Source organism: Leptonotus elevatus, chromosome 10 (genome assembly GCF_054856555.1).
Source record: "Leptonotus elevatus isolate MCC_2025b chromosome 10, RoL_Lele_1.0, whole genome shotgun sequence".
NCBI lineage: Eukaryota > Metazoa > Chordata > Actinopteri > Syngnathiformes > Syngnathidae > Leptonotus > Leptonotus elevatus.
In genome coordinates, this window is record NC_141248.1 from 12,623,909 (window position 1) to 12,639,098 (window position 15,190).

At 40.5% G+C, this 15,190-nt stretch overlaps 1 protein-coding gene across 5 annotated transcripts in view; it reads right to left on the reverse strand.

Moving 5' to 3' along the window:
- LOC147167122 (retinoic acid receptor gamma-A-like) overlaps positions 1-15,190 on the reverse strand; it is a 41,212-nt gene that overhangs the window by 10,658 nt on the left and 15,364 nt on the right. Inside the window, exon 2 of one of the 5 annotated variants that reach the window (XM_086087929.1) lies at positions 5,380-5,506. The exons of 3 other annotated variants lie outside the window; for them this stretch is intronic. In XM_086087929.1, coding sequence (XP_085944055.1) covers positions 5,380-5,506 — 127 coding nt within the window. Of the gene's footprint in view, positions 1-5,379; positions 6,259-15,190 lie in introns of those variants that run through there. One more of the 5 variants, XM_086087928.1, reaches the window with a different exon arrangement.

Genomic DNA, 15,190 nt, shown 5'->3' on the forward strand with positions numbered 1-15,190 from the left:
TCAATTCCCAAAATATCAGCCGTGAACTGTCTTCAGCAATCCTCCATGTCCCTAAACATGACGCAACCATCACAAGTTATCGACGGCTGGGTGGTTTTGTGCATTAGATCTGTTTCCTGACATTCTTTTTAACACCTGCGTGACAGTCGAATGTCCAAAGGATGCCCTGGAGCTTTTATGCCGACAAAAGTTGGAAGGGGTTCGTTCAATTAGAATTTTCCACTTCAAACTGTCAGTCAAAGATGGCGCCTGAGGAGAATCACCATAAAGTGAAGCCGTGTGCTTCCAACAATGTCAAAGCTGAATAAAATCTAGCATGATTCTAAAAAATCATTCACAAGGCAGCATTTCATCTGGCTCCACCTAATGTTCGGCAGCACCCTGTGGAATGTGCGCGCACATGCGAAAATGTGCGAGTGTGTGTGTGTGTGTGTGTTGGGCGGCTGCACTGGGGCCGTGGGTGGGCGAGAGCGGCATGGCGCGTACACACACAAACACACAAACGCCTGCCTCGATACGATCGCTTGAAATCGATTGTCGTCGTCATTGTCAAGTGCTCGGGAGTTGTTGCGACGGACGAGGGGGAGGCGGCAGCGGCCGCAAATATGCTGAGTGAGTCGTTACCACAACAGCAGGGAGGAGATGGGGGAGATGTGAGTGACAATCCCTTTCATCAGCTGTTCTAAGTTCAATACCGAGCCCCCCACACACACACACCCCTGAGCAAACCCTCGCTAATAACCCTCTTCCCCCCCTCTGTCCTCTCCTGCCTTCCTGCCCGGGTAGGAGGAGGAGCCCTTCCTGTCATTGGTAGCGCCTCTTAAAGGAAAGACTGTGAAAACCGGGCTGCTGTCCAGAAGACAGCTCCATAAAAAACAAAGCAGCAGACATTTAAAAAGGGGGAGGCAGACACACACACACACACACACACACAAGCTGACCAGAAACCCTGGACAAATACTTCAACTTGACAATCTTCACACACTTGCGAACAGAACAACGCCCTTGGATTTCAGAGCGACTCCACAAACGTGAATCATCAGCAGTTTAGCGCTCGCTGGGTTTGAGTCGGGGGGTTGGGGGGGGGGGGGATATTAGACAGCTTGTTAAAATACGTCTTCGGCCAATCGATATATCATCAGGTCGTCAATACGCCAATCGGACAATAATCAGGCAGTACACGTGCTCTTTAAAAAAAATCATATGGAACCTTAATCACCAAATTTTGTATACAATGTAATTATGTAACATTCTAATTAGTAGGAAAAAATGCTTATGTTGGGGTTACTTGGCTATGTTTTTTTTTTTTCTTTCTTTCTTTTTTTTTTTTATTACTGGACCCCAAATTCAGTAAGTTGCACTAAAAATGACCCTAACCCATATTATAAAATATTTTTCTGTTTGTTTGTTTTTGGCCAAATTACAACGCTTAATCGACAATTCATTGATTATCACATTATTTGGTCATTATTTTTGGATAATCGATTCATCGTTTAGAGCACAGGTGTCAAAGCAAAACGGGGGAAAAAAATCTGAAAATCAAGAATGTCAACTCTCGGGGTGCGCTCTCCAAAAAAAGGCCATTTGGTTGTCGATACGTGGGGTGCAAAACAATTCAGGGACGGTTGGATTTGAAAGTGGAACAATTGAATTACGATTCGTTTCAATATGGTCTGGCTCAGCTCAAGAGGGTATGATGACTTTTTGTTGTTGTCATTTGACATACTTTTGAATGAACTCGTCAATACTGTAAATGTGCCAGTTCCTTCTAAGATATACTCTCTAATAAAAGACCATTCGATACGTATCTTGATATATTCCAAAGTGGAACGATTCGAAAACGTTTGAAACGACAACAAAAACATCCGGTCCAAACTGGTTTTTGTTACACTCAAAGTCAACTTCCATGATGCTGGCTCAAATCTGTCCCAACATTTCAAAGTGTCGTATGTAGTTAACAACTCCGTTGAGATATTGCAAACATTTTCTTGTTACGTTGAATAATATGCTGAAGCATTCCCACATATGTCATTTTTAGTCTCGCACAATTTAACATTAAATATCAACTTTTCCCCATTCATTTCCAATGGGACAAGTTAGGTAAGTGGTTTGAGCAATTGACTTGGGTTCAAACCCCGCTTTGGGCAACTCTTTAGTACAAATGCTATATTGAATACTAATGATTGTCAAATTATTTCACTGTTTGTAATTTTCACATAATTTATCTTTTCAATTGACTTCGTAAGACTTCAGCTATTAGCATTTAGCTTTTTAGCATTCCCACGCAATTTCTACAGAAATTGCACTTAGTCTAGTTGAACAAACTATTCGTCTTGAGTTCTGATTTCAAAAATTGTTATCCAGGCGACAAAAATGAGTTTGCCCCCCCCCCCCCCCCCCGGTTCATTCGTGAATATTCTGAGATTTCTGAAATCCGCAATGAAAACAAACTTATTTGACATCATCTGCTTTTACAGTGTGTCGGAAAACAATGACCAACATGTTTGCCTATTTTCTGACCTGTTGATAACCGAATATTAATTAATTTGTGTTTGTCAATTTGAAGGGAAAAAAAATTGTATATAGGAGGAAAATTTAAAACTTTTTTTTAAGTCTTATTAATTGATTATTAAATGAATAATAATCATTAATGCAGCACCACATTAATGTCATGCTGAACTTTTCTTCGATTCTACACTAAACACACGCATCTGTATCTTAGTATTGATCACTCTCATGACTTGCACGAGCTTCCGTTACCTCATCTTTACTTTTAAGATCTGCGATCAGACCGACGGAGCAGCCAAAAGCACATTCAATGCTCTTTCGCAAAGTTTCCAGACAATATTGCTGCGACCTCAAAACACAAACAAAAAACTTCCCGACTCACGAATGCGGGTCGGCGCATCTCGCTTTGTCGATTTGAAGATGCCAGCCGAGAAGGAAGATGCCCCCCCCCCCCTTCCAGGCCCGAAACGCCAACATATAAGGAGTCAATGGGAGGGGAGGCGGGGGGGGTTCGGGGGGCTAATCCCAAAACCAAATTCATCCCTCTCCTCCTCTTTCATGCCCCCACACGCCTGCTAATCTCTTAATTGAGGCCTTTTCTAATTATAATGGCTTCATTAAAAGCTGCGGGTTACACAAGACGAGGCGTGTAAACTGAGCCGTGCGCGAGGAGGACATCAGAGAGGCGGACCCACACACACACACACACACACACTGCCGGACGGGGGCCAAAGGGAGAGTGGATGCTTAAAAGCAGAGGAGAAACAAAACGTCACACACTTCGCTATGGACGCCGATCCTTTGAATGGCCGCTGACGTTGATACAAAGGACGCCACTGAGGTGCTCAGCGGACCCACAAGCACAAAAACGCAGCAAAAGCTTGCCAGAGATTCCATTTGTCCGGATGGACCAATCACATGTTTTCCCAGTCACTTAACTGAACATCCAAACTGCCTCGTTAATGACGCCATACTTTTTTGTCTTTTGACACACAAACTAAAATCTGAAAAGTACAGAGATCTTTCGCTTCAAGCGGTAACAAAAATAAAGACCGGGAAATGGTTTCTCACATTGCAACCTTGTGAAAGTGCTTCACTCTGACCCTAAAGAAGTTCAGTCAGTCACTAATAAAAACATCAAATCACATTTCAGGACAGTGTGGAATGTAGAACAACTCGTCTCGTTTTGAAATGAATGTTTTTTATCACGTAGAAAATGTTGCTGTAGTTAAGTTAGCTGGCTATCGCTAGTTATGTTATGTTACTATATTTCTCTTCAATGTATTTGGGCTGCAAATAACGATCAGTTCATCTGGTCATTATTTTTTTCGATTAATCGGATTCAAAAACTCATTTCAATTTCCAACCTAGCCATTATTTCAAATTGACAGTACACAAGTGTGAATTATGATTCAGTTACTGGTTTGGTCTCTAACGTGATGAAAATAAGACACAAATGTCGATCGTGGTATTCCAAAGTACAAGCAATTGTTTTATTTGAGTTCATAACAAAGAAATCGGAGAATATTACTGTTGAGGAGCTGAAATTCTCACCATTTGGACAATTTTTGATAAAAAAAAAAGATACCTATATTATCAATTAGTTGCCAATTAATCGTTGCACTTGTCATGAGATTACAAAAGCTAGTTTGGCTAAATGCATTCAAGCAATTCATTCCAATGTCTTGATGCATCTATAAATTCGACTTTACACCGATCTGGATGGAATGATATTTAGCATTCTATGAAAAATCGGTATTCGGCTGTAATGTCTTAATTTGCCCGATCAATCAATGACAATCGATCGGATCCACAAAATAATACGTTGCATTTTATATTTAATGTTTACCAGCATTTCTTTTTTTTTTAAATATTTTTTCTTCTTCATGTCACAAACGTGGGTTTTTATATACAGTATATTGCTCCATCTTCTGATTGAATCGGTGATGAGTTATCGTTTTTTTTTTTGGGGGGGGGTTAGACCGAAAAATTCATCATGCCTGAAGAAAGCATAATTAAGTAGTTAGTTGAAAGAATTATCAAGCAGTAACTGTCGAAGTGTAAAGAGGAGCCATCAGGTAAATGCCGATTGATATTGGGCACCATTTAAGCCTCCAAATTGTTGGTAAACAAGCAAGCGGTTGAATTTGCATTCGCATTACAAATAGATGGAGCGCAAAGGTATGAGGTGAGTCACCCTCATTTGCATGCTTCTCGTCAAATAGACTAACAGGTTAGTCCAGGAGTGAAAACACTTTAGTTTCATCGCTTCAATGCCGTTCTACGTGTCAGTTCAGTTTTTCTAAAAAAAAAAAAAATTTGGAACACGTTGAATGGATGAACATTTTGGCTTTGCGTGTGGGGAAGCTCCCGAGCGAGTTGCGACAGGCCCCCCGCGCCGTGATGTTTGCAAAGCCCACTTGTCATCCGTCATCGTTAGCCGACTCGACAAGTCGCCGGCCCAGTGATTAGTCGGGATGAATCGACTCGAGTTGCTCGGCCCGGGACGCGTCAACCAACAAATAGATCCGCTTTTTTGTCATAATCCTGAGCGGGATTGTTCCAGCGTCCACACTGTGGGACTCACAAATACATCACCGCCGTTGAAAATGAACATGGCCGCAAGAGGCCAAATGAGCAACAATGTGATTTCAAGGCCTTCAATCTGTCAAAGCGGTTTCTGTTGCGGGGGGGGGTCAGGTCCTGTATTGTTCCAAGCCGCTGTCAATCATGTGAAGTCATTCGCAAAGACAACAAACATGATGATGTATGAATATGCGCCTTGAAAGTCCCCCGCTGAGCGCATAAACAAACGGGCGGGCGGCGACCCCGATAAGAAGCCGTCCATGCCACGACTGGCCGAGTACTCACACTGAAGGCCGCCGGTCCCGGCCCAGGCGAAGGGGTCCAGGCTGGAGAAGAACGGGGGGGCCTTGGACAGCATGCAGGAGCCCTGCGCCGACACGTCGTAGAGGGGCCGCGGGGCCAGCCCAAGAGCCTCCATGCAGTCAAACATGCCGGACTCGCGCTCGCAGGCAGGAAAAGGACACAAACTCCAGCTGAGGTCTGCAGCCGACTTTCTGCCCTCGGGTCAGTCAATGGACCTCAGCTGTGTAACTGATCTCAGTTCCCCTCTCAGCCGCTCTGTGGGCCTCTCGCTCGCAACCACAGGCATGAGCGCGAGGGGGCGGGGTCCGGGGAAGGAGGAGCGGGAGCGGGAGGGGCCGGCCACGCGCTTGACGTCTGATAGGCCGCGCGGAGAACCCCCCTCATTTTCCCTCCTCATCGCCTCCAACTTTTCCAGCTTCGGATTTCACATTGGATGCAAATAAGAAACAAACGTGCCCGGCCCGGCCCGGCCTCGCAGTACACTTTGGAACTTTCTTTGCTTTGATGCCACGACTTCAGCATGAAAACGCCGTCTTTTTGAGATCCTCGAATGAGACGCTGCTCTGTTGCCGTTAGCGATGAAAACAAACGAGGGTAACACTTGAGAAGAAGAAAAAAAAATCACTTCACACCTGTTGGAAGGAAGAGAGACGCGCGTTGAGAGATGAGCGGTCACATTGAGATGATGGACTGCCGGGAGGTCCGAGTGCTTACGCAAACATACTTAGTCGCCATGCGAACAATTTCGCAACATTCAGAATCTCTTCGTACCCGTGACACTTTTTTGGGGTGTCAAAAATTATTTATTTTTTTTGTTTTTTTGCTAATGCAAGCAAGAGTGTAACAAAAACGGGTTAGAAAAATGTTTTGGGTTTTTTTTAAGTTGTGAGAGTATCAAATGAAACCGAATCGTTACACTTTGAAGTAAATCAAGATCAGAGGTGTCAAAAATGATTGATTATTCAATAACTAATCGATAATGCTAATACATTTTATTTGTGTAGCACTTTTCGAAAGGCTCATTGTGATGTGGGAATGCTTTTTTTTTTGCCGTGTAACAACTCGCACGCGATACTTTCGATTGACACAAATTTCAAACTTGCTTAAAAAAATCATTGTATTTCACGTTACTTACAGCATTCACACAGTTTAACGTTAAATATCAACTTTTCCCTTTTCATTTTCAATGGGACTGACATTGAACTTTCCACGCCCACTTCCACGCATACAACTTATCATCATTACCATCTGTCCGATACTGCTCATTGCCGCATTTAGTAAGGAGGGGTCGCCGGTTCGAATCCCACCTCCGACTGTACATTGCAAATTCATCCATGACCATTATGCTAAGTGACATGTATACCAACTGAGAAAAAGAAAGCATTCGAGTCTGCGTGTCAATTCGGCGCGGAAGGTTTTCGCAAGCGTTCTATTTTTTTCCCGGACGCCGCATGCAAATTTTCATGAAGCGGGAACAATTACACGAGCCAGACAGGAAGTCGAGCGTCGGTATATTTCAAAATAAAACAGTTTGCAAACTAATTTTGGGGGGAGGGAAGCTAGCTAACCACCATAGCATGACATGAGTCGGACATTTTAGACAATTTTTAAAACATTTTTATCAGTAAAATACCACATAAGCAACAATAAGAGTATCAGGGGGGGGGGGGGGGGCGTTGTAATGCACGTAAATGCAAAATCAAATTTTATCGGATTGATGAATGGAAAAATGAATAGAATAATCTATTTTAAAAATATGCGATAGTGATAGCCCTAATCGAGATATGTATCAAATCGTCTTTTGGCACATTTACATTATTGACAAGTTCATCCAAATGTCTGTAAAATGACAACAACAAAATCGTTGTATCATACCCGCTCGAACTGAACCGCACCACATCAAATTGTTCCACTTTCAAATCAAACAGTCCATGAATCGTTCCGCACTCCCTCATATCGAAAAGCGAATAAAATATAAAAGAAACATTTGAGTTGCCTTGATTGAATCTTTGCTGATTACCAGGCTGCTTAAGCAACTGCCATTTATGTTGCAGCCCATTTTTATTTTATTCACCAATATTTAAAACATGAAAAATTATCCTCTGTGTGTTTTCACTTTTTCCACAGAATTTATTTGAGTCTTTTATATTGTATGATCACTTTTAGCAAAAATATCTGTGCTGATTTCAATAACTTGGATGACTGAAAATCAACACAGTCAAAGAAAAAACAACATTTATAGTACTTAGTATTTAAGTACATTGGTATTTTTTTTCATTGATATTGTGGCAAGTTAAAAATGACATAGGCTTATGCTGTTAGGCTTGGTTATTTCTTTTAGGGATGGACCCATTACATTTAAATGTGAAATTTCAATATTTTATTTTTAATAGTATTAATTTTACATTGAAATTTAATTATGTTTTGTTTTATTATAATGCATTTAATTTAGTTTAAAATGGTATTATAATTGTAATTATAAATTAAAATTCGTTTTTATACTACTATTCAAATGGTTGAATAAAAACACACCTGTTCAATTACTATGAAACAACATCATGAGCGAGCAATTTAAATGCAATCTTAAATCCTGTTAACTGAGCCACAAATCTCATCAGATCATTTGATATATATATTTTTTTTTCCCCATCATGGCCTAGATTTGGCATTCAAAGATTAATTAAAGTCCAAGTGCTCTTTTTTTTTAAACGTCACATATGATTTTTCTTCATTTCTCCGAAAGCGTCCCCCGGCATGTGCTGCTATCTAAATTCCCTTCTTTCATACACGGGGTCCAACCTGATTAAGTTGTGCGCGTGTTCAGCTTACCGGACCGCAGGACCCGAACGAAGTGTGTGCGCTGCAGGCGACACGCACACGCGCACGCTCGCGCACGCACGCACGCTGGCCTGCGGTGTGAATAGTTTGTATACTAGACAGCTTCACTCTCCTCCCTCCACACTCCTCCCTTTCCTTCCCTCCTTCAAGAGGGATGAACTCTAGAAGAAACCCCCACTGGGGCTCCACCCCCCCCCCACCCGCCCCCTCCCTCTGCACACACACGCACACACACATGCACACTTACTCCCAAATATGTCATGCCTTCGGCTTTGTACACTCCGAGTATTACAATTGTGTGTGCGTGGTTTTTTTTCTTCCTCTTTTGTTTGTTTCTCTTCACCCCCCCCCCCCCCCCCCCCGACTGCATACATGATGATTTGGAAGTTAAAGGGATGCTGCGCTCTATTTCACACATCGTGTGAGCTCTCCTCTGACCCGCTCCTTGTTTTTTTTCTCGTTCTGTTGTACCTGTCTTTCAACATCGCGGCCGGGCACACACAAACACGCGCTATAATGACACACCGCAGGGAGCAGAGTGGCACAATAACAGCCCGCTGAGCTCTCTCCACACCTTGAGACAATTACCCCTCCCCGCCTCGCAGCACCCTGCCCCCCTGTTGCTGCTTTGTGCAAAAAGAGACGGGGGGAATGTGAAAGAAGAAGACTCATTTTGCTTCACTTTTTTTGGGGGGGGGGACCAAGAAATACGAGCCGCCACCTCACCGGGGCGCGTTTTGCACTCGCAAACCACTCGATTCCGCCTCATACTTTTTTTTGCAAGAGGGTCACGTTACAAGCGTTCACAATCAGGTTCTTCAGCTATTCATCCCGTCGTCATGTCTGACACAAACACACACACACAGGCGAACAATAGCCCCTCTCTCTCTCTCTCTCTCTCTCTCTCTCTCTCTCTCTCTCTCTCTCTCTCTCTCTCGCTCCGGCTCGGTCGCAGATATTTGCACAAAGTCTCACTGCGGCCGTCACACGGCGCACAAATAAGTCACGAATGCGAGAAGCACGCCGTTCGCCAATGCCGGAATGTGCAGCCAGCCTACGGAGTGGCAATGGGAAGATCGGCAGTATGTGTGTGTGTGTGTGTGTGTGTGTGTGTGTGTGTGTGTGTGTGTGTGTGTGTGTGTGTGTGTGTGTGTGTGTGTGTGTGTGTGTGTGTGTGTGTGTGTGTGTGATAGTAACTTGAGGCCGAGAGTGGGACTTGTGTGTTTTTCTTTTTGTCTGTCATCACAGGCACTCAGTTCAAGCATACACGCATAGTTGTGCGTCGGCACGCACACGCACACACACGCGCACACACACACTACAAAGAGTGAGTGAATTTATGTGATGAAACCACCAAAGGACATTGTGTTCATTTATAAGGAAAACAAAAAAAAAGAAGAAAACAATTGTTTCCTCATATCAATATGGTGACATGTTGAAATGTTTTTCAATGTCTACGCAATATGCCACACCAAATTATCACCACAAAAGGTTTTTCCTGTTTGCGCTGGATAACATACAGTGGATATAAAAAGTCTACACACCCTTGTTCCAATGCTACTGCCAATGTGGGAAACATTTTTGGACAAATGTGTTTGAACGTATTTGAAAATGTTTGCAAGCAGAGGTGGCAAATCCAGATCCAGAAAGTAAAAAACACAGTTTGGCTTTAGCCCCAGGTGCTAGCTAGCTAGCTCCCTAGCTCGCTTCCCGGGTGAATGTCGACCTAGCATGAGGGGCTAAAGCCAAACTGTGGCAGGGTTTTTACTTTCTGGACCTGGATTTGCCATCTCTGTTTGCAAGTAACTTCAAATGTACTTCTGGGCTAAATGCTAAAAACTTAGCATTTTTTCCCCCATAATGCCACGGGAAATTGACATCTGCATGCACATACCCTGTGGCAGTATGGGGGGAAAATAAAACACAAATCATGTATAATAATAACTCTCTGAAATTACGAATAAACAATGCTTACTTAATTTTCAAATGTATTGATTAGAGCTGTCAAACGATTAAATGTTTTAATCAGATTAATCACATCTTAGAATTCTGAGTAATCACAATTAATCGGCTAATAAAAAAGGCTTTTTTTATCCCCCAAAAAATTCCCGCCAAATTCGAAGAGCACCTGTTATGTGTTAATTTTTTCAACATATGTTATGAGGACGTCTTAAAAAAATGTTATCCACTGCACATGTTCATCCTCTTTTTCTAATCAGTTAATTACTTGCATAGTTTAAAATGGAAAAAAAATGACCCCGACGTTTTGACATGAACAAATATTCTAAATGTGATACGCAAACATTTATTAAATGCTTTACTTTAATGCATGAAATGATGTTTATTGCTCAAACACAAGCTGTGCTACCTTAAACGTAGCCATCCGCTGTCACGCTAAAGGATGATCTGCGCTCAAAATTAATAGTGCGATTAAGCTGCGTTAATTCATGATTAATGCAATCATTTTTTTTGTGATGAATTAATCAATTAACTTTGACAGCAATGTAGACCAAATGTTTAAAAAATAAATACAAAAATTAACTTGCACATGCGCAATGCTATGTTTTTAGCATTTAGCCTCGAAGTACATTTAACCGTACTTGCAAACACATTTGAACGTTTCTGCCTGTCAAAAAAGTTTACTCCACATTGGCAGTTCCACGCTTCCGTAGAACGCCAGATTTTTGTGATGTGAAAAAAATGAGATCACGATAAATCATTTCAAACCTTTTACCGCCCTATAAAAGTCCATTTTGTTTTAAATCTTTTTGAGAAGGAAAGTAAAAAATAAACAGCTGAGATAATGTGGTAAATGTGTGATAAATGCTTGTCAGCATGTCTGCCAACATTTAAAGCTCCTCTAACCTCAAATGAAGTTCAGATGTTCTAGTAGGCTTTTCATGACATTTTTTCCTGACAAGATTTGTGTGGACACTGACTGATACTACTGTCACCATGTTTCACTGTAGCTGCGGTGTGCTTTTGACAGGCCATGAAAACATTTCACAGGTGGGAAATGGGGTGTGTAGACTTTTTATAACCACACTTTGGCTTGAATAAATTTGAAAAACACAGAGCGTCCGATGGGATTTGAGATAGAAAAACAAGTTCAATATTTGCATTAGTGAAATAAAAGACGTCGTATTGTATGAGTGAATAGGCTGCCACAAGCTTTTGAAGTCGATACTGTATGCGCTTCAAGTGCGCCAATGTTTCATCTCATTAGGGAACGCCGCACGCGGATTAATTAGCAAAATAATGAGAGATCACTGCTGCTTTATTTGATGTAAAGGAATGGCCGTGCGATCCCGATAGAAACCCTCGGAGAACCATTTCAAACAAGCGAACCGGGACCTTGTTGGCATGTTGGCAATTAGTATTCAAAAGACGCCATCCATCAAGTAGCTTTATATCTCACCGCTGCGAAGCGAGGGCGCCCGTCGAGAATTGGGTGTCACGATGATTCAAAACAGTGAGATCAAATTTGATGTCATAGCTATTTTGCATTTTTATTTCTTCTTCTTGCTTAGATTAGATTTACATTTCTTTTAACTCCTACTCCATGCTGCTATTTATGTGACTTTTTTACTTCATTGGTTGTACTTGTTTCTATAGTCAGGGGTCAGTCACCTTTCCTGTCAAAAGAGCCATTTTAGGCCAATTAAATCATTTAAAAAAAATCTGTCTGGAGCCGCAAAACATTTGAACATTGTGATGAAGGAAACAGTGTGTTAGTGTTAGTCTAATGTACTGAAGGCCCAAGAGCTCATAGAGCTGCATCATAACTTAAAAATATGCAACATCCAATATGTAGATTCATTTTCTCCTCCAACTTTTTGTACACTTTGTTTTTCCATACATTTTTAGTTTTTTTGTATTTCTGTCAAATTTCAGACGTTTTTGGCAATTTATGGACATATGGTAATTTTCTGCCTCTCTTCTTCCCTATTAGACATGGCTATTTTTTGACATTTTTTTCTGCCTTATTTGCTATAAATTTTCTGAAATTTTGGACAATTTCGTAGACATTTTATGGTCATTTTTTGCATTTATTCGTTTTTTTTTTAATGGTTATTTTTTTTAAAAAGTTTTCTGTCTCTTTGAAAATATGTATTCTGACTTTTTTTGGGCAATTTTGTGTACATTTAGTTATTTATTGAACGTTTTCTTCTTTTTTAAATCGATTTCTGACTTTTTTTTGCAATTCCATTAGGGTAATTTTTTGCCTTTCTTTTCTGTTTTCTGTCTCTTTGAAAATGTGTAATAAGACTTTTTTTTGGGGGGGGGGGGCAATTGTGTGTACATTTAGTTACTTATTAAACTTTTTCTGCTTCTTCTTTTTTTTTTAAACAATTTCTGACTTTTTTGGGGGGCAATTCCAAATAATTTTTTTCTTTTGTTTTTGCACATTTTTGGTTACTTTTTGAAAATGATCTTTTCCGCTTTTACTCTTTCTTTCTGCTTTTCTTTTTCCTTTTTGGACATTCTTTGGTCCATTTTATTTTTTTTTACTTTATCTACCTTTCATCTTTCTTTTTCTGACAACTCAAAAATGTGGACTCTAAAAAATAGTTTTTTAAATATTTAATTATTCATTTGTTATATAAATCATTAATCCATTTAAAAATATTTTTTATCCTAAAAATCCCGTGGTATAAATTACTGTATGTGTGTGTGATCTAAATAGGTTCTAGGTAGGTAGGTAGATAGATAGATAGATAGATAGATAGATAGATAGATAGATAGATAGATAGATAGATAGATAGATAGATAGATAGATAGATAGATAGATAGATAGATAGATAGATAGATAGATAGATAGATAGATAGATAGATAGATAGATAGATAGATAGATAGATAGAAATGGAATTTCAAATCGTCAACTACGGCAGTACCTTGATGGAACTATCATAATTACAATTAGCCTACCATCTGCTAGCCACTATTATCCATCGTTACCACCACTAAATCTCAACTACATGACTTGAGTGCAAGTCTGACACATCTGTCTTCATATGTGATAAAGCACCGGGAGCGACATGTCGGCGATGTAATCACATGCTGTGAGCTACTAGCCTGGTGAAATACATGCCGCTATAGGCTCCACTAAACGATTGCAGATCAAATGATAACAGCTGCTCGGCGGAGCGTGCACAATTACACACACATGCGCTCAAACGCACACAAAGCGATTGACAGGCATGTTGGGCCCGGTGCCTGTTTCGCAGGGTAGTGGCACACAAACATGCTATGTAAAATGTTTGATTTGGACAGCGCACGACTTCGCACCGCTGTGCTGCCTTGTTCTTTTGCACGTCCCTGTCCATTGGGAGCGCCGCATTGTGGCTACAAGATTATTATGCAGCTAGCCGGGACATGACTTCAGACTGACTGCAGCAGGCTAATGTGGAAGCTACACTCAGCGGGGGATGTTCAGGTGGGAATTAGTTACTGTAAATGTGGCTATTTATATCCACAATGGTAAATTTGAGATCATTTGGGGATGGCGATCAAATAAACTTGGCTTAAATGGGAAGTTGGAAGAGGATGAATGTTGAATGTGACCACGTGACCTTCAGCAAGACATCAAATCCAAATCAGATTCATCAATTGAATATTGCAGCTGGAATGGTAATCAGGCCAAACCAATTTTTTACACAAAATTACAAGACGACTATTGTTCGGACTGACTGACTTTGACTATTAAGAGGCCTTTTCCAAAACAAGACCAAAAACAATTTCAACATTATTCTTCACAGACTCGACTGTACACGCCACTTTCGTTTATTGTTTAGATTGACACGTTGATTTGTTCTAGCAGCATCAAATTTAGTCTGGGTAAACAATCTGATTTTGAATCGAAATGGATTTCTCGTGTTTTGGAAAAGAGCTCTTCATGTGGGACTTCTGTTTTAAACGGAGAAATTAGGAGCAATTCTGTGTATCAAACAGGCGCATTCAACTACAAAACAACTTTTTCCATTCACATTAGAATTTAAATAGATCGAAAATAATGGATTTACTTTGCTGGCCAACTAACTACAAGTAAAAAAAAAAAAAAAAACACAGTTAAACAAACGCATAACATATAAGTTTGCAATCTTCTCTTTTCATGACTTGATTGGCATCCAGTAATTACGAGAAGACTGGTAAAAGTTGAAGAACTCCAGGAGCAATTCGGCTTTTTTTTTTTTTCACTACTTTTGAGCGCCACCGTAACCACGAGAGCCAAGGCAGATCTCTGTGCAAAAATAGTTGTAAGGGATAACTTTACAGCTCTTTGAACTAAACACAATACAGATGTAGTATTTTCTGATGTTCAAATGTGGAATACAAAAAGCAGTTTTGATCTTGCGCAGTCATCATGTCATATCTACAGCACTATTTTCTTCCATAGATAAAAAAAAAAAAAACTTCTTCAAAGTGATGTGTTCTCTCAAACCCCAAGTCTCCTCTTAGGAATAAATGTAAAATGTCTAGTTTCTTTTAATGTAATAGTTTGTTTTTCTATGCATTTAAATGTACGGAAGAAATGAGAAAAAACTTATTTTCGGACATCTTGTCCAAATGGGAGCTATTGTAATTATTATTTATTTATATTCACTATCCTTTCAGCTTCAAACCTGGAGCGTCATTTCATCTTACGTCATGCTAATATTGACAAGGATGACGGTACACTTTAGGCCCTCTACACAAGAGAATTCAAGCCAAACTTAAAAAAAATAATCAACAACAAACTGGTTGAACCAAGAAGAGACCAACAGCCACAACATTAGGTACAGAGTCCCACTCGAGTAGCTGTATAAAATGTACGCCTTTTACATTTAATGGACACTGTTAGATATTATTTAACAACATGCTAATCATGTTGATAGTTGTAATGAAGTGAGCAGTAGTAGACTTTGACCTTGTGACAGAACTGAATGAGTCAACCAAAATATTAGAAATGGCTCG